Below are 19,182 nucleotides of genomic sequence, written 5' to 3'. Positions count from 1 at the left end.
TGCAGTTCAAAAAGGGTGGAGATAAATGGGAGAGGGGTCAAAAAGAGCCAGCAGAATTAGAGGATTGGGGCACACGGGTAGGTGAAATATTCAAAGAGCTCAATCTATTTGGCTTAACGAATAGAAAGTTAAGGGGTGACTTGATTACCGTTTATAAGCATGTACACAAATATTTAAAATTGGGCTTTCTAATCTAGCAGAGGAAGGTGTAACACAATCCAATGGCAGGAAGTTGAAACTAGACAAATTCAGCCTGGAAAGAAGGCGTACATTTTTGACAGTGAGGGTAATTAACCATTAGAACAATTTACCAAGGGTCATGGTAGATTTCCCATCCCTGAGGATTTTAAAATCAAGATTGGATGTGTTTCCAAAAGATCTGCTCTAGGAATAATTTTGGTGGTAGGTCTCTGGTTTATGTAGACAGGACGTCAGACTAGATGCTCACACTAGTCCTCTCTGACCTTGGAATCGGTGGTTTATTAATTTTCTGAGTGATGATTTTATGTTTTCTTCCAGATCATTGATCAAACGAGTGTTCATTTCCAGAGACACAGATCTGGGCTGAATGCCCATCAGTGAAGGGCCCTACACAGATCCCAACACAATTATTACGGCAGCAACCGGTCATGGACCCTTGTGCTAGGAGCTGTACAAACAGAGAACAAAGACAGGTTTCCTTCCCCAAGGAGCTTAAGCTAAGTTGTTTTTTTGCCAACTCCCCCAAAAATTAATCCAATTCTTTTCAAACTTACCCAGAAGGTGGGAGATGAGCTGCTTCGTGGTGGCCACTGCCTTCTGCAACAAGGCAAGAAAACTGTACCTACTTTATCCTCTTGTGATCTCTCTCAGAGGAAGTTTGCTGAATGACAGTTTTTACTGGGGTTTTTTATCACAGTTCCTTATCTCAGCTGTCGCTCTCTCTTGGGACAGATACAACTCCCCTGCCTACAATGGCCTCTAAGCATCTAGCTAACATTTGTTATGAGGGTAAACCTACCTCCAGTGGTGCTGGAACTAGGGACCCTGCCATGCCCCTCAGCTTGAAGCACTAATAACAAACACCAAATACATGGTTTCCATCAGCAGCACCCCCCTCCCACTATAAAAATTGTTCCAGCTCTGTTGCCTACCCCCCTGCAATCTGCAGGAAGGAAAGTAGCAGGGGAAACTGTGCTCCTTGCCGTTTGGGAACTGAAACTGGCTAATAATAATAGTGGTACGTGAAGGCTTTAAATAACCTCATGGATGGTTCCTGGGAACCACATGTAATATTCTATAGCTTGGGGAAGCATCTTGTAACCCTCATATTCCTCATTTTTATATAACTGTGATCTTATATATAAAGCAGGCATTGTAAGTTATCAGGGGAAAGGTTATGATGTGCTAAAAGTCTTTTCTCTATCCATCTATGTATAGTATTAATGCGCAGGAAATTATGAGAATTGTGTTGTATGGCTGTCACTAAAACATGCTGTAAGCTGGGGAATCAACCAGACATTAGCTCCCCAGAGTCAACAGCAAGGAAAGTAACCAACACCGGGCGGGGTGTCAAACAACCCATCAACAGCCAAAGTTGGTGCTGGTCCTGCTTTGAGCAGGGGGTTGGACTAGATGACCTCCTGATGTCTCTTCTAACCCTCATCTTCTATGATTCTATGAACAGCCAGTGCCCAGCAAGGGAGCTACAATGCAATGACCCACTTGCATGAGGCCACACCAGGGGCACTGCTCAGCCCTTCCTTGAGACTCAGCAAGGCCCCCAAACATGCCTGGACTTGTGCTCCCCAAGCACATGGGATGGAGGGTATAAAACAGAACCCAGTGGCCACATGCGGGGCCTTTCTCCTTCACCCACCTACGCTGCAAGCAACAAGGACACGCTGAAGACTCCAACAGAGGGGACTGGCCCAGATTTCAAGGATGAAAACCGTGTACTATGAACTGCAATATCCAGCAGAGTGAGAAAAACTGCTTTATCTAGATGTTGCTAATAGGGTCAAGAATTCAGATGCGTGCTTATATTTTGTTTGGATCTAGGTATTTTGCCACCCCAAGCACGGCAGGCAGCCTGCCTTCGGCGGATTGCCTGGGAGAGGTCCCCAGTCCTGCGGATTCGGCAGCATGCCTGCGGGAGGTCCACCGAAGCCGCAGGACCAGTGGACCCTACGCAGGCATGCCGCCGAAGGCAGCCTGCCTGCTGCCCTCGCAGCGACCGGCGGAGTGCCCACCTTGGCTTGCTGCCCCAGGCACGCGCTTGGCATGCTGGTGCCTGGAGTCGCCCCTGTAACTAACTCTGACCTTTTTGCTTATTACTTTTGCCTTTCCTGCAACAGCAGAAAGTTGTTCTGGAGCTGGGGCTGAATGTACAGCTTATAGAAAGGGACACACAGACTCTGTGCCCCGTCTCGATTTCATGCCAGCCCCTTTAGGCCATTCTAGCAGCGTAAAGTGGGTGGAAATGGCCCCCTTTTGTAAATGTCCCATGGGCATGGGGCCTCGCTAGTTGGCATAGGGGCCCCGCATCCCTCTGCTCCCAGAGTAGAGGGAAAATCAGGGGCATAACCAAAGTACACTGTACTACATCTCTTCCCTGCTCCCCAGGAGGCTATAGGTTGCAAAGTAAGTTAGAACAACCTCAAGGCTGCTGTAATTTACACCGAGGGCTAGGCACAGCCCTGAATGGCCCTAGAATAGAGGGAACACAGCATTTCTTCTGACTTAGCTGCTGCAGGGTCTCTCCCTACAAGCCCTCCTCTGCTCTGGAATGACTCTCACTTCTGGATAGGTCTGAAGTAGAGGTCATGGGGCCCAACTGGGCCAGCCAGACAGGGCTCTGGCACCTGACTGCCAGCATTCCTGGCCCTGCCCTAGGCACCGTGTTCGCAGCACTATGCCTCAGAGGACCTGAGGTAACACATCACATCGGATCTCGTGCTTGGCTGCTAGGGGACAGCTGTGGAGACCAAGGACCCTGTCAGGGAGAACAATGGGAAATTGTAGGGGGAGAAGAGAAGAAGCCACATCCACCCAGCACTGCGAGGGTTAACACAGCATGCAGCACCAATCTCTCTGCTTTATCCCTGCAGCTTTCTGCTGCCTTATCTCCCTGCAGAGCTCAGTTCCCCTCCTTGGTTTCTCACCGCAGCCTCTTCTCATCACCCTGGTGCAGGATGGTGACCCTTCTTGTGAAAACTTCCCCTCTGAAGCCACAAGCCAGATGCCAAAGAGCTGCCCTGCAGGCCCTTGCATGAGAACCAAGAAACACCCAGAGGCTAAGGGTATATCTGCATTGCAAGCAGAAGGTGTGACTGCTGCACTTCTAAACACGTCTCAGCTAATGGTCGAGTCGCGCTCGAACCCTGCGGCACACCGATCCGGCACGTCCGTGGCATCTTGTGATACTTTCAGTACTTGCATTCCAGCGCACCACTCCCTGATCTGAGCTAGCTTTACCCAGCTAGATCACGGCTAGCTCGAGTATTAAAAGCAGTGACGTCCCAGCAGCATGGGCCGCGGTTGCTCAAACATCTACCCTCAGTCCTGGGCAAGCAGCAGGCAGTCACCTGCTCCTCGTGCTAGCTAAAGCAGCTGTTGATGTCTGCCCATGCTGCAGTCCCATATCCCCAGCTGCAGCATAGACATGCCCTGAGGTACGTCTCCCCCCCGCCCATTGGACTGTAATGTACCAGGCTCACTGCTGGGTCCCTTTTCAGCAGCAGATCTCAAGGCGCTTAGAGGGCCTCCTACTGCCCAGTTGAACAGCTTGCTAGTAGCCGGTGCCATAATCCACCACAGGCCGGGGAAGGTATAACTGGGTTCCTGGAGGACAGGGCCATCGCAGGCTGTTAGCCAAGACAGCTAAGCCTCTGACGGCCAGAACTGGGACTGGCTGTCAGGGGATGGATCACTGGCTAATTGCCCTGTTCTGTTCATTCCCTAGGACACGTCTGGCACTGGCCACTGTCAGAGACAGGTCACTGGACGAATGGACCATTGGTCTGACCCACTGTGACTGTTCTTGAGGCAATCCCATGCTGAGGGGGGAGGAGGCTGGTGGCCACATGAGGCTGGGATCCAGGCACAGTCACACCCTGTTGGTGGCGGAGGGGCAGCAGCAGAGGGGTGCAAAGCAGCAGGGGCAGTTGCACATGTGGGGGTGCGCACTGGGCCCAACAAGATCATGGACAAAAGAACCGAGCTCTGGCTCATTGTCTCCAAGAGTGGGGGGCCCCCGTAGCAGAGACAGGACTCTGTGTGGATGCCAATAAAGGGGCGTCCTGTATTGAGGCTGCTGGATACAGACCCACTGGTTCCCTCAGGCACTGTAGCTCCCAGACTGTACTTCCTGATGTCACCATTAGGCATCTCTCCAAATCCTGATTAAGCAGTCATGGAGCAGAGTGCAGGCTGTACTGAATTCATAGGACAGCACTACTGGGCATGCTAGACAGCACCCCCTTGCTGTCAGGGAGCACTAGACCTGCACTTAGACCGAGCATTATGGGGATTCGGGATGTGGTTGCTTGTACCCCATTTTCAGCCACTAGAAGGACAAACAATTGAGCTTGTATATTTTATGGCATAGAAATGAAACCACTTGAGAAGGTGTTTTAAAAAGACACCACGAAGTCATGTATTCAAAATCAAACTCATTGTACAGTATTGAAATGCCGCAGACATGCAAAATCTGCTCAGATTTCAGGGGACTGAAGGATTGAGGGCAGGGGAGAACGATAAATAAGGAGAAAGGGAATCTCTAAAAAGCAGCAGCAGTGGATTAAGCTATAGCTGGATTAAAACTATAGGTGCTACTGACCCATGCCTAGGGAGTCTAACTTGTTCTAACCACTAGACCCCACAGCCAGGGATAGAAGAACCCAGGAGTCCTGACTGCCAGCACCCTCAGCTCTAATCCTCACACCCCTCTCCCCTTCCCAGCCCGCTGATTTAACCCCGGGATCACACTCCAGCTGGCAGGTTGGTTTCGAAGTTCTGATCCTGCAAGCACTTTAAAGAAGGCAGATTCAAGTTCTGCGATAAGCTCTTCCTTCTCCTGTGGCGCGATGGCATCTCCTGCCTCCCGGCCAGAACGTCAGCCCTGCAAGGAACGAGACATCAGCATGGTTCCGGAGGGGAAAACTCAAGCTCCCAAGAGAGTTTTGATATCAGATGAGTGGGATCATGCCTTCTGTGCACTCGGATTTAACCCTGACTTCAAGCTCCTAGCATAGCAGATTTCCATGTCTATTGGTGTCACTGGAGCTTCCCCGAATGCTCTGAAGCCCCTGAGGGCCGGTTTGCACCCAGCTTTTGTACCAATTTAACTATACCAGTCCAGACACCACGGCTGCCCTGCACCGCTGTCCTGACTCCCAACCCCCTCTGCTCTAACCACTAGACCCACCCCACTTCCAGAGCCCAGAATAGAACCCAGGAGTCCTGACTCCCAGTCCAGTGCTGTAATCCTGCCTGGATCTAGCCTTCTGGATGCACCTGGTGATGGCTGGCAAAAATCGCAGGGTCACTGGCTCTCTTACCGCTTTGCTGCTGGTGGCTAAAGTAGACATGGAGACATCGGAAATGTAGGACTTAGGTTTGCAGGTGAATCGTCTCTTGTACTCCTCCCGCACCTGGAGATGCAGAGACAGTCAGTGGCGCCAAGAGATCTCTTCTCTCTATGCCTTATCTCCATTTCTAACGTGCCCAGTACCTCAGCATCTGGGCGTTATGCAAACGAACAAGAGCTGCATCTAATCCTGCCTGATAAAAGGGACCTGAGCCCCTGACGCTGTCATTGGAGCTCACTGGCTGTTACCCAGGTGGAGACTTATAGCTATTTATGCTCCCCCTCCTCTATGCCTTGGTACAAGTTAGAGCAGCCTCAGGGCTGCTCTAACACTCGGCTTCCTGTGGCAGCAGAGAATTCCCATAATGCAGTGCACTCTAGACTTCCACTCAATCCACAACCCTGCACTGGAGGAAGAGCCTTTATAGGAGATAAGCATGGAAGGGGATTCTCAGGAGGCCTTTTCCCTCGAGTTTAACAGTCCTTCGAGGTGCCAGACTGATTATTTCAGGGAAGTTCTCCAGGGAACTGAGAGGCTAAGTGACTTGCCTAAGGTGTTGACAGCACAGCGTGGAATTACGCCCAGTCTCCTAAGTGCTCAGCTATTGCTTCAGCCCCTGGGCAATCTTTCATCTCCACAAAAGGGGCTGCTCCATCGCTCTGTTACTGGGGGAACCCTGGGGGGAAAACTTGGGGGCATCTTGCCCAGTAAAGCGTCGTTAGCCAGCCCCGCACTCTGCTGGCAGGGGGTCTGCTGAGTCAATCAGGGGACGAACGGCCCTAGGTGGTACCTGGCGATTGAGGAGACAGTGCACCAGGAAGATGAAGGCTCCCTGCAGGCTGTTGATGATGGTGAATAAATACGCCATGACCGTGGCGGCTGGGCCGACTTGAAGGAGACCGAAAATCCACGTGCAGCCCAGAATGAAGACTTGGGCAATGGCTTTAAAGGTCAGAAGCCTGGAGAAAGGCAGAGAGAGAGATCCCGTGATGACAGCCATCTGAGGGCTGCTGAGTCAGGGGGATCTGGGCCAAAATGGTGAATGCTTCCTAAAGACCCAAGTCTCGCTAAGAGGGGTTGGGACGGATTCAGAGCCTATCTGGATCAGGCAAAAGGAGCCCTGTGACACACTCACCAGCACTGGCTGCAGGCACACAGAAACACAGAGAGAGCTTTGCTTCTATGTGACCTGGCTTTCGGGGTGACTATCCCAGCCGGGTCCCATTGCAGAGGGCAGGTGGGACGGGGTGAGGCAGGTGTCAGTGTGGGGTACACAGCAAGGAGCAGAGCAGGTTTGTAAATCCAAGTGTCAGAGATGGGAGAAAGCCCCACTGGGGCAGATCTCCAGCTGGTTCAAATCGGCAGATCCCGTAGAGAGACACCAGCTGAGGATCTGTCCATCCAGGCTTTGCAGCAGCATCACCCTCTCTCCTGCATTCTCGCACCCTGGCCACTCCACAACTGAGGGACACAAACAATGGGGCATCCAGCACTGCCCTTGGGGGGCTGTCAGCCAGACTGAGTATCTCCAAGGGCTGTCCTAGCACTCAGGGAGGCTCACAACTCCCACTTCAGCCCAGTTTTTAAAAGAGGGAAACTGAGGCACAGTGACTTGCCCAAAGTGACTTGCCCCAGTAGCAGAGCTGGGAATGGAACCCAGGAGTCCTGACTCCCAATTCTAACTGCTAGACCCCACTCCCCTCCCCGAGCTGGGGACAGAAACCAGGGAGTCCTGACTCTCATCCTGCCCCCACCCTCTTACCACCACTGAATTATACTTTTCAGCTCTGCATTTAAACCAACATTACCTGGTGTTCTTAAGGGTGGACACTTCAGTGTTGAGGCTGGAAAGCTTTCTCTGCAGCATCCAGAGGGTTAAGGCAAAAAGGACGGAATTAATCTAAAATCAAAGTAGAGAAGTGACAAAATTTGCAGATACAGAATTGCTCAAGATAGTTAAGCCACAGGCAGACTGTGAAGAGCTACAAAAGGATCTCTCAAACCCAGCAACAAAATGCCAGATGAAATTCAGTTGACAAATGCAAAGTTATACACATTGGAAAACAGAATCCTCACAATACGTATAAAATGCTGGGGTTTAAATTGGCTGTTACCACTCAAGAAAGATCTTGGAGTCACTGTGGATAGTTCTCTGAGAACATCCACTCAGTGTGCAGTGGCAGTCAAAAAAGCAAACAGAATGTTGGGAATCATTAAGGAAGGGATAGATAATAAGAGAAAATATCATATTGCCTCTATATAAATCCATGGTACGGCCACACCTTGAACACTGTGTGCAGATGTGGTCACCTCAACTCAAAAAAGATATACTGGAATTGGAAACGGTTCAAAAAAGGGCAACAAAACTTATTAGGGGTCTGGAACGGCTGCCATATGAGGAGAGATGACTAAGACTGGGACTTTTCAGCTTGGAAAAGAGACGACTAAGGGAGGATATGATAGAGGTCTAGAAAATCATGACTGACATGGAGAAAGTAAATAAAGAAGTGTTATTCACTCCTTCTCATAACACAAGAACTAGGGGTCACCAAGTGAAATGAATAGGCAGCAGGTTTAAAACAAACAAAAGGAAGTATTTTTTTCCACACAACGCACAGTCAACCTGTGGAACTCCTTGCCAGAGGATTTTGTGAAGGCCAAGACTATAACATGGTTCAAAAAAAGAACTAGATAAATTAATGGAGGATAGGTCCATCAATGGCAGTGGGCAGGGATGGTGTCCCTAGCATCTGTTTGGCAGAAGTTGGGAATGAGCAACAGGAATGGATCACTTAAAGATTACCCTTTCTGTTCATTCCCTCTCGGGCTAGACCCGCCCAGAGGATTCAGGGGGTCTGGGGCAAAGCAATTTCAGGGGCCCCTTCCTTACAAAAAAGTTGCAATACTATACAACACTATATTCTCGTGTGGGCCTCGGGGCAAATTGCCCCACTTGCCCCTCCACCCCCAGGCAGCCCTGGAAAAAATAAACATTTAAAAACCTTCCACATCTCGGCACAAACCCAGTTTTAAGAAAACTCCTTTTCAAGTCACCTTTACAAGGTATCACTCGTTCTTAGCATCAGCTAGTGCTAAAAGGCACTAAATCCCATTAAAAAGGGTTGGACAAATATTTTCCGTCAAAACTGTTTTTGGATCGAAAACTAGGTTTTTTTAAAAAGCAGAAAAAAAAGTCACAGACAACGTCAGCTTTTCTTCAAAATCTGTTGTGGTTTTTTTTACTTGAAAAGCTGAAGTCAGTCTGCCAAAACCTGAACATGGTTCAGAAGTGTGTGGCCAAATATTTGCTGCTTGCTGCGTTTGATTGTTTAAAGAAACAATTAAAAAATTCTGCTTAAAAAAAAATTCAAAAAAACTTTTGAACCACCTCAGCTTGGGGCCAAACGCCTGAGCCCATCCAGTCAGAGATCCCTGTCTGGGGCATCTGGCACTGGCCACTGTTGGAAGAGAGGATACTGGGCTAGATGGACCTTTGATTTGACCCAGTGTGGCTGTTCTTACTTTGTATGTTCTTATCTCACTAACCCCGATTTGCCTCAGGCTCTGGGGAAGGGATGTGATGGGCAGCTGCGGGGGTCTCGACATGAGCAGAAGCAGAAATTGTCGCAATCCAAAGCAAGGGGATTGTTGTTCAGTATGTTTATTTGGCCAGATCCCCAGCTAGTGCGAATCAGCATTGCTCCATTGAAATCAACAGAGAAATACTGATTTACGCCAGGGGAGGATCTGGCCCCATGATCTGAAGTCCCAATGTGATGCCAGAAACTGTCTTTCGCAGTGTGATCTGGTGGCTCTTATCACCCCATTCCCCGACTGTGCCAAACTCCTCCTTGGCATATACTCTTTTGAGGTCAGTAGCATTACACCAGGGCCCACAATGCTTAGCAATAGACAAGGGAAGCCAGGCAGAGCTCCAGACATCACCATACTGAGGTAGGCGACAGGGTCAAGCAGCCATGGATACATACCCCGATGATGACACACACTGGCCCCAGGAAACTCCAAATGAACCCCTTCTCCATGCTGAGCCAGCAGCTACAAGAACAAAAGGTTAACGTGACGTTCACTGAACATCAGCAGCCTGGTGCAGCAATCGTCATTGATATTAGTGCTACCCAACGGGGCTCCTACCGAGCTACAGAGTGAGGGACAGTCCCTGCCCCTACCACCACCATCTAAATGATGTGGGGGAAGGGAAACTGAGGCAGTGAAGGGGGATGAGAATCATTTCGGGGCGTTCTCTGGCCTGTGTTCTACAGGAGGCCGGACCACATGATCACAGTGGTCTGGCCATAGAATCTATTAATTGTATTCAAGGTCATGCATACAGGTCAGTAGCAGAGCCAGAGGGAGAACCCAGGTATCCTGCACCCCAGTCGACTAGATGCTAGGAACAGTAATTCATTCATGAAGGACAGCACCACAGCTGTCGAGACAGACGTCCACTGGTCCAGAGCATCTTTCACTGGGGAGCGGTGGGACACGCACACACACACACACACACACACAGTGCTGGCGTAAGACAGGACCTACTCTCTTCACTCCCTTTTTTGCAGTCGCACAGCAAATTTGGCCTGCAGGTCTAACCACGGTACATCAAATTTCCTTAAGGCCGAGAATGCCTTAGATTTGGACCGTCTACTTCTAGGGATTTATAAGGCCCCATCACTGTACCATCTAACAATCTTTAATCGATTTTGTCTCCCAATGCCCCGGTGCAGCAGGGCAGTGCCATTATCCCCATTTCTCACATGGGGAAACCGAGGCACAGAACAGCTAATTGGCTTGTAGTAGAGCTGGGAGTTGAACCTCCATCTCCCTTAACACGTTAATGCCCTAACCACTGCAATCTCCTTCAGGGCCAGTTCCCCAGCTCGAGTACTCACTTTTCCTGCCTGCCGTAGCCCTCTGGCATAACCACCGCCGAGACGGCCACCACCAGGGCGGGGAAGCCGTAGCCGAAGAGGCTCAGGTGCCACATCTTGGGGCTGTGGGTGCTGAAGTAGTTGACGACCCCGAGGTTGCGGACGGTGAGGAAGAGCACCACGGCCTCCAGGAACATCCAGGCGAAGCAGGCCAGGAAGAGGTAGTGCAGGAGGCCAGCAATGATGACGCAGGCCAGCTGGGGAGGGAAGAATGGCCTAGTGAGCGCAGAGCTTCTACGTGGTTCCCCAGGCTGGCACTTAGGGCGACCCCTAGTGGCGACACTATGCAGAACAGGTCGGGGGCTGGCGAGCCAGAGAGAACCACGGGGTCTGTGTCCAGCAACCCGGCTAAACAACGTTTGAGCATTGCCTCCACCCTACCACCAGGGGCACTGTAGCCACTCCTATCTTCTGCCACACAAATCCCACCTCGGGGAGGGGGGCGTTTCAAAGAGCCCACTCGAGGTCTGGGGCCTTCAGCCTGCATTAACAAGGACTTGTTGTGACGAAGTGGGAATGTTCTTGACGTGTTGTTTGAATGCTGAGTGGGGAGTATTGACCTGGGAAAGTTGCAGGGGAGTTGTGCTGGGACAGCCTGCACTGGGGAAGGGAGGAACCTGAGCATGTAACATGAGAACCCAGGAGGGAGGTTGGAGGCCAAGTAACACCTCTGCCCGGGAAACGGGACAAAGGACACAAAGGCTGGGGGAGGAGCCGGCGGGGGAGGCTGAGTGAGAGGCTGGAGGGAGTTTCAGTTTGGAGCTGGCTGGGAAATGGAGAGGGGCGCCCTGACAGAGCTTGGGCTTCCCAATGGGGCTGTGGGGCCCCAGATGGACCTAACTAAAGGAGGTCCTGTTGTCTGTTTCGGCAAGACTGGTTTGGGAACTGTGTTCCTGTGGTCTAAATAAACCTTCTGTTTTAGAGGCTGGCTGAGAGTCACGGTGAATTGCGGGAAGTGGGGGTGCAGGGCCCTGACATCCCCACACTCCATCAAGGTACCCTCTAGTCCTATGAGTCTTTCATTTAACAGCCTCTAATGAGCATCCTTGGACTTGGTTCCGCTGCATCAAACACACCCCTGGGAATTACCACTGTAAGAAGGGGGTTTGCCCTAGGATCTCATCTCTGCCCTAAAGGCCACCACTAGCTGCATACTCAATAAACGCTCACTCTTCAAAGTAGGTCAGTATCGTTACCCCCATTTTACAGATAGGGAAACTGAGGCACAGGAAGGTGCTTTGCCCAGCATCACCAACAGGCTAAAGGCTACAACCCAGGTCAGCAGAGTCCCCAGGCAGTGCGCTATCTACCAGGCCGCTCTGCCTGTCATAGTAGGCATCACACAAGGGGTGGGGAGTGCTTTACCTGATGGCTGGGGCTGTCCACCGCGGTGAGGAAGAGCAGGTCGGCCAGGAAGAGGCAGAGGCAGAGCTGCAGGTGGATGGAGGTGTTCACGTTGCGGATGGAGCGGCACAGGAGGAAGGTGAGGATGGCGAGGAAGAGGCACAGCAGGGACAGGGCCAGCCCGACGTGGGAGATGAGGAACAGCGGGAAGCCTGCCTATCAGGGAGGTGGGACAGACAGCTTGTTAGGAGGCCACACGTAGTCCCACGTGGGACAGTTAATGCAGGTGGGGCTTTGCTAAGAACTCTCTCTGACTCCTGCCCATGACAGATAATCGCAGTTGTTCCAGGGGAGCACGGGCATATAACTGTACAGGGGCCTTTATTTCAACCATAGGGCTCTGGGAGCCAGCATGGGACCACGGAATGGGGAACTGCCTGTGATTGGCCCATGATGCCCACCCCTTCCCCTTTGCGCTTTCCCCGGTGCTGCCCCCCATGCCGGGGAGGGGCTCCCCATAAACATCCCCAGAGCTACCTCCTTGTCTTCCTTCAATCTCTCCTTTGCCAAGAGTATGCCCGACTGCCCCCAGCAAAGCCCGCAGCCTTGGTCTGCGAGCACGGGCCCGTTACCGTTATCTCCCCCGATGCCATGAGGACGGCCAGGTTGGAGATGCGATTGCAGCTGCATGTGGTGTGAGTGGCGTTGCTGCGCATGACCCCGCACCCTGCCCGAGACCAGCTGCCACGCCGGTCTGTGGCCTCCCATGAGACGCAGATGAGCTTGTCGGGGCTGCTGCTTGGCTACAAAAAAGGAAAAAGCGAAGAATAACGCAGGTTGGAAAAAACGTGGTACCAGGGGAGCAGGTCAGAGACTGCAGGAGAGCACTTGAGAGGCAGACTAACAGAGGCCGTGTGGACCAGTAGACAGGGTATTAGACTGGAACTCAGAAGACCTGAGTTTTAGTCCTGGCTCTGCCACTGGTCTGCTGTGTGACCTTGATGGAGTCACTGTCCTGCTCTGTGCCTCAGTTTCCCCTCCCACCCTTTGTCTAGGCAGACTAAGCGCTTGGCCGCAAGGGGTATCTCACATGATGAGCTGTTCCTGCCAGAAGGGGGTGCTGATTTCAGCCTGTGCATTAGCGCAAATACTGAACAGTAGGGCAGAGGGCTAACAGCCTCTCTATCGCTCCCCACAGAGAGTGGGCTAAAGAACACACATGGGGTGGTTCTGAAGGGCTCCCAGACTCTGCGTCTGCCTTTACAAAGCAGAAGAAAATCTATCCCTGCTCCTAGTATTAACACCTCACTCTTCAGCGCTTTCCATCCATCAGGCAAGGCGCTTTCCAAAAAAAGTCACTATCGTTACCCCCATTTGACATATGGGGAAACTGAGGCACAGAATGATGTGGGGAGAAATATCAAGGTCACCCAGCAGGCTAGTAGTAGAACCAGTAGAAGAACCCAGGTCGCCCACTAGTGTGCTATCCACTAGGCCACACTGTCTCCCCGTGTTCCTCTTTTTCTCTTCCCCTGTCACTCAATCCCAGTAATGGGAAATTTATGCGTCTACTACTGATGCTCGGTTAACCGAGCTGGCCCTTTAGCAGCTGGAGGAGAAATTCAGACTTTCTGATCAAGAGGTCATGAGTTCAATCCCCCCTTCCCTCCCAAGGCAGCACCACACTTGGGGAGAACACAAGAATTCCTCCCCACCTGTGAGTTAATTCAATGCAGCATCCCCACCAGAGGAATCAACCCCAACCGCAGTTCATGGAGGGACATGCAGCCAGCCTTACCATGATGGTCTGGAAGGTGTAGTTGATCGGATCCGGGAAATCGGTCTTGGCCTGACTGGTCAGAAAGGCACTCACCACCCTGGAATTTATCCGAACTGGCCAGACAGAGGTGGCCCTTTGGCCATGGAAGAAGCTGCCATTCAGGATGGACTCCATGCCCACGTAGGAGGCAAACGCCACTCCAGCCCGGGCTGCAAGTATCCCCAAGGAGAAACCAGATGAGTTAGCAGCTTCTTTACCCGCATTGCACCAGGGGACTTGCAAAGCACTGTACAACTCCCCCACTTCAGGAGCTGGGTAATGTATTGCTTCAGACCCACCCACAGATAAAAACGAGGCACAGAAAAGTAACACAATGGCACAGCAAGCCAGCAGCAGAGTGAGAAGAGAACCCAGGTGTCCGGGCAGCCAGGCTTCTCCTTATAACTGCAGCTCAGCTGGCACTGATGACAAGACAGAGGGGCTGTCCATGAATTACGGAATGCAACAGGGGGCACCTTAATGTTGTGTGTTTGTTTCAGTGTTATAAGGAGTGGGCAGATCTCGAAAAATCCCCCCAAAATGTGTAAGTGTTTGGAGAGCCCCTGAAGACGGTTTTCTCAAAATATCTGATATTAATAGAGCTAGTTGGAAAAGGGGGGGGTTTCCTCATAGGCAAAAAAAAAAATGGAAACCAAATTTTTTATTTGAAAATGCCACTTCAATGCCTCCTGAGAGTTGTGGTTTGGGTGCCTCGTGCTCCTGTTTCTCCTCTATGAGCCAGGCTCCCTCATTGGTCTGCATCTCCCATGATGCACCATGGCAATCATCTAGCCACAGTGCATCATGGGAGACAAAGCCTGGCTAGAGAGCCTGACCTGTGGAGGGGAATGGGAGCCTGAGGCATCAGGAACATGATTTCAGAATCCAGATACACCTCTACCTCGATATAACCAAAAAATCTTACTGCGTTATAGGTAAAACCGTGTCATACCAAACTTGCTTTGATCCACCAGAATGCACAGCCCCGCCCCTCGGAGCGCTGCTTTACTTCATTATATCTAAATTCGTGTTACATTGGGTTGCGTTATATTGAGCTAGAGGTGTATTTTAGGTCTTCAGCCAAAAGCAGAAAATATTTCAGGTTGGAGGGCATTTGGGGCACCCAGTTTTTCAACACACTAAGTTTTCTGCAGAAATCAGCCACTTCATGAAGAATTGCATTTTCTGAGGACCCAATTTTCCAGCCCTCATTCTTCATTTTTCTAGTTGCCTTTATTCTAGCAAGCTTGACTAGGACAGAAGGAATTTACATTTGTAGGCGTAAGAACCCAGGAGTTCCCATTCCATCACAGAGCCCTGTTCTGTGAGCCCTGTATCCCATACACATCAATGGCGCATCTAGTTCACTCTCTTGTGTCAGCACTGACCAAATGGTCCATTTAAGTTGGGATCTCCTGCCATTGCCACTGATGCTTCAAGAGGTACAAAACCTCCTGTACTTTACCTGTGTGATACTGCCGCTCGGCGGTGAGGGCTGAGGGAAACCCATTCCCACCCCGAATGCGGCAGCTGAGAAGCAAGCCTCGGAAATCCGTCTCACGCTCTCTGGTGGTGGTGACATACCTTGTGCCACTGTTCCCTGGATTGTTCTGCAGCTAATCTTCATGGTCTCCCCTTTGACTTCCAGGCTGACGACTGAGTCCTTTCCGGGGCAGCCGTCCTCAATGACTTTGGTCTGGAGATCTAAGGAGAGGGGGAAAGAGCACGGTCTGATACAGCACAACGGCTCCTCGGGCAGGGACCATCACTCGCCCGGCAGAGTCGATGCATGGGTAACGGCAGAGAGAGAAGGAAACGGAGAGACACATCCAGCTGAGAGGGGAAGAGGCTTTTGTGCCCACAGGAAAGAGATAAGGATGAAGTTTCATGGGGCCCTTGCACCAAGCCTCTCCCGAGGGGTTTAAGAACAAGGGGGGACGTGCAGTTGCCACCTGTTCTGACCACTCTCCCCCCACTCCACCCCAAGACCCAGCTTCCTACCCAGTTGTTTCATCTGGATGGTCTGGCTCCCGTTCCCAGTGGGGTTCTTGAGGACGTCCAGCACAACGTTCTCCACGTTCTCCAGGAAGACGGTGGCCATGGTGGAGACCTGCTCCGTGCTCAGGTTGGACCAGGAGGGCGTCTGATCCAGGATAGAGGCAAATCCCTCAGCGGCTTTCTACGATGGGGCAAGAGAGAGAGAGAACTCTTATTGGCTGTGCTGTTACCCCAGCAACAGTTGGCCAATCTCCTAAGGGCTGCTGATGGACATCCTCACAGCTGCCCTTCATCCCACCTGCGCTGAGGATCCACGTGTGCAACATGCCCCCTCGAGTGACTGCTCCATAGAGGTCTGAGCCAGCTACAGGTCCGGGGTCTTCTCCAAGGCCAGCGAGAGGCTTTGAATGACTTCTGTGGGCTTCGTCTCAGGCCTGAAGTCCCTTGATTCAAGCACTAGTGGCTCGTGCCTATAAAGCGGAGTGTCCCTGATCCAGCCCTGCTACGGGCCTGCGTGGCACTGATTAGATCTCTCTACAGCAAGATGCTGGTGAACCACGAGCATCAGCCCTGTTCTCTTCCAGGGAATTCTAAGATCCACCCACCCCCTAGTTACAGGGCTGGATGCAGGGATCAGTGGGGTGGGGTTCTGTGGCCTGGGTGATGCAGAAGGGTCTAGAGAGACTGAAAGCTGCGATAAAACATCCAAGCTTCTCTTACCTCCAGAGAGATGGTGGAGTTCTTCCTTTCGTTGGGGTCTCCCAAGACGCTGAAAGTGGAGGCCAATAACATGCAGAATGCATCCTGTGCAGGGCGGAAGGAGGGGGGCCAGAGCAGAAGGAAAAGCCCATAGTACAACACAAATTCAATCGTACAGCAGGAAGGTTGGCCTTGTAGCCAAGGCATGGGGCTGGGACCCAGGGGTTCAAACTGCAGCATAGTCACAAAGCCATCTAATTTCTCAGTTTTCATTCCCCATCTGTACAGCGGGGCAACTAATCCCGTCTTGACCACTTACATGGTAAGTTGGGGGGGCACGGCCTGCCTCTTACTATGTGCCATGCAGCACCTGGCACATTGGGGGTCCAGATCTTGGTGCGAGGGAGGGGGAAGGGGTCTGTGCCCTGCTTGAAGCCAGAGTGCTACTGCAAAGGATTGTGGGTGGCAGGAAGGGACAAGGGAGGTTTGGGGTGCCAGAGGTTCTACTGCTGATACCATGGGAATGAGGACTGGTGCTGCTGGGGGTGGGGCAGGGGGAAGCTATGGCTTCCTACACTGGGATTTTCCATCCACTAAAGATTTGTTGATTCTTGGCACTCTCCTGCAGCCTGCACTTTGCTGCTGCTTCACTGGCATGGATGACAAATTTTCACCCCCTGGATTAAAATCCCCAGTGTCAGAAATGCCAGGTGTGAGTGGCTTTGCTGCAGCAGTCAAAGGCCGCACTGCAGACGAAATTGATCTGGGCTCAGATTCTCCAAAGCAACTCGATTTTGGCAGCACTCGTGCGAGGTTCCTTAAAGGTGCCCAGGAAGTGAGGAACGCCGGCTCCCTGCACACTCAGGCCATTTGAAGGCATCTCAAGCCAGGCACCCCAAAAACAATCACTGAGTCACTTTAAAGAATTTCAGCCGGGGTTCCCCACGCTGCCTTTGCTGTGAGTGTCCCTAGATTAACGGGGCGTGTGAACTATGCTGGGGTACGTACATTGTTTGGGGATGAGCTGTGAGCCGCATCCAGCCCTCGGTTCTTACAATTCCTCACCAGATAGTTTGAAGTGACCTCTGGGAGGAAACGAACAAACAAAAAATCAAATGTGCAGGAAATCGCTGGGCATCCCCATCCAGGATACACAGGGTATAAAATCCTGCTTGTAACACCAGCGACTTCCAGGTCTAGGGTTACTACCCAAGTAAACCCCACTGTGCGCTGAACCCAGATCTGGGTCAGAGGGAGATGCCTATTTCCAATCAGGATTCACATCCAGGAGCCTGGTCACCCTTTTCCAAGGGGAAGTGGAACTGGGGTGGTGCCGCCTCCCCCAAAACCCCTTAGAACCAAGAGTTCAGTGGGTAGCGTGCTCACCTGATACAGGACACGAAGGGTCAGTTTTCCCCCTCTGCCTGATGTAGAACCCTGGGTCTCCCAATCACCCCGGAGAGAGCCCTAACCACTAGGCTGTAAGGCTGCTCCCTCTCAAGCTCTCCGGTTGGGTAACACGGTCCTTGTAACCATAGGACTGGAACCTGGGTCTCCCACTTGAGTATCTGGTCACAGCAGGTTTCTGGGCTGCTGCACACAGGACAGGTTCCTGCACCCACTCTGGACTGGATCCATCACAGAGAGAGAGACCAGAGATGTTCCCTTTGGTGCTTTAATACACAGCCAGCTCCAGCTGGTGGAGGCCCAGGTTAAGTATGTTGTGCATGGTGCCACCAGGTGGCTGAGCCTTACTATACAGTTTAGCAGTCACCTGTGAACCATACAGTCACTCTCTGGCCCCAGGAATATCTATGTCCCCCACCCTTCTTGGGCAGAGAAGCTGTTTAAAACAGGCTGGGGGCTCGGATCTTGTCCTTCTCATGGGCAAGGGCTGCAGTGAGAAGCCGGGGAAGGTTGCTTGGATGGTCACCTGTGCAGCGGGTTGTTCCGGGTACCCAAGGCCCAGCCGTGGATGGATGGTGCCCGGGTGAGCACTGGCAGGTGTAGCTCCCAGGTGTGTTCATGCAGGAGGCATTGGGCCCGCAGATTGCAGGGGTTTGGGCACATTCATCCACATCTGCCAGGAGATGACTTGGAATTAGTCTGGTGTTTATTACATGCACTATGGTAGCACCTAGAGGCCCCGCTGCGCTAGGCGCTGCACAGACACAGTGCAAACTTACAGTCCAAAAAGACAAAGTGTGGGAGGGGGACAGAGGCCAGGAGAGGGGCAGACACTCAGTAAGTCAGGAGCACCGCTGGGACTGGAACTTCCGCCTCCTCATTCCCAGGCAGTCGCCCAACCCACTGAGCAGCACTGGGGAGTCAGCAGTGAAGACACAGCCAGCTCGCCCCACTTCCCAGGGCTCTGGAGACAGTCGCACTCCAGGCTGTGCAGGCGGAGCCGCTCAGACTCTCGCTCTCGTCTGCAAGACGACCTGAGAGCCGGCCTCAGCCTCCCACCCCCAGAGCTACACCCACAGCCCCCACATGGGATGCTCACCTGTGCAGCTGAACCAGATGCCAGCCTGGCTGTGGGGGAGATAGCCTGGGGGACACGTGCAGGTGTAACTGACCAATGTGTTGGTGCAGATGGAGCTGGGGCCGCAGGGCGATGGGTCCCGGGAGCATTCGTCAAGATCTAGGAGAAGGAATCCAGATTGGACTTGCATGATGCTAGAACATCAGGGTTTTACTGCCACAGGACACCCACACCCTGATCCAAAGCCCACTGGAGTCAGTGAGAGTGTTTCCACCAGGCTCAGTGTCCTTTTGGATCCATCGCTCTGCTTTGTGCCAGAAC

The 19,182-nt window shown here is 52.1% G+C and overlaps 1 protein-coding gene and 1 long non-coding RNA gene across 14 annotated transcripts in view; both read right to left on the bottom strand.

The window, feature by feature from the left end:
- LOC127035303 (uncharacterized) overlaps positions 1-1,088 on the bottom strand; it is a 70,824-nt gene extending 69,736 nt beyond the window's left edge. Inside the window, exon 1 of the long non-coding RNA XR_007769645.1 lies at positions 756-1,088. This is a non-coding gene — a long non-coding RNA (uncharacterized LOC127035303). The remainder of the gene's footprint in view (positions 1-755) is intronic.
- A 3,540-nt stretch (positions 1,089-4,628) lies between these two features.
- The window catches only part of ADGRE1 (adhesion G protein-coupled receptor E1), a 33,669-nt gene continuing 19,115 nt past the window's right edge, over positions 4,629-19,182 (bottom strand). For 11 of the 13 annotated variants that reach the window (XM_050924967.1, XM_050924956.1, XM_050924958.1 and 8 more), the window contains 15 exons: positions 18,883-19,020; positions 18,310-18,456; positions 17,385-17,461; positions 16,398-16,481; positions 15,681-15,858; positions 15,264-15,383; positions 13,659-13,849; positions 12,493-12,663; positions 11,882-12,076; positions 10,478-10,713; positions 9,560-9,626; positions 7,379-7,470; positions 6,361-6,529; positions 5,541-5,633; positions 4,629-5,101 (listed from right to left, as the gene is read on the bottom strand). In XM_050924967.1, coding sequence (XP_050780924.1) covers positions 5,096-5,101; positions 5,541-5,633; positions 6,361-6,529; positions 7,379-7,470; positions 9,560-9,626; positions 10,478-10,713; positions 11,882-12,076; positions 12,493-12,663; positions 13,659-13,849; positions 15,264-15,383; positions 15,681-15,858; positions 16,398-16,481; positions 17,385-17,461; positions 18,310-18,456; positions 18,883-19,020 — 1,964 coding nt within the window. In that variant the 3' untranslated portion in view covers positions 4,629-5,095. The remainder of the gene's footprint in view (positions 5,102-5,540; positions 5,634-6,360; positions 6,530-7,378; positions 7,471-9,559; positions 9,627-10,477; positions 10,714-11,881; positions 12,077-12,492; positions 12,664-13,658; positions 13,850-15,263; positions 15,384-15,680; positions 15,859-16,397; positions 16,482-17,384; positions 17,462-18,309; positions 18,457-18,882; positions 19,021-19,182) is intronic. The other 2 variants (XM_050924961.1, XM_050924964.1) reach the window with 2 other exon arrangements.

This window comes from Gopherus flavomarginatus, chromosome 16 (genome assembly GCF_025201925.1).
Source record: "Gopherus flavomarginatus isolate rGopFla2 chromosome 16, rGopFla2.mat.asm, whole genome shotgun sequence".
In the NCBI taxonomy this organism is placed as follows: Eukaryota; Metazoa; Chordata; order Testudines; family Testudinidae; genus Gopherus; species Gopherus flavomarginatus.
Note: the sequence above shows the minus strand (reverse complement) of the source record. Positions and strands in the feature narration are given on the sequence as shown.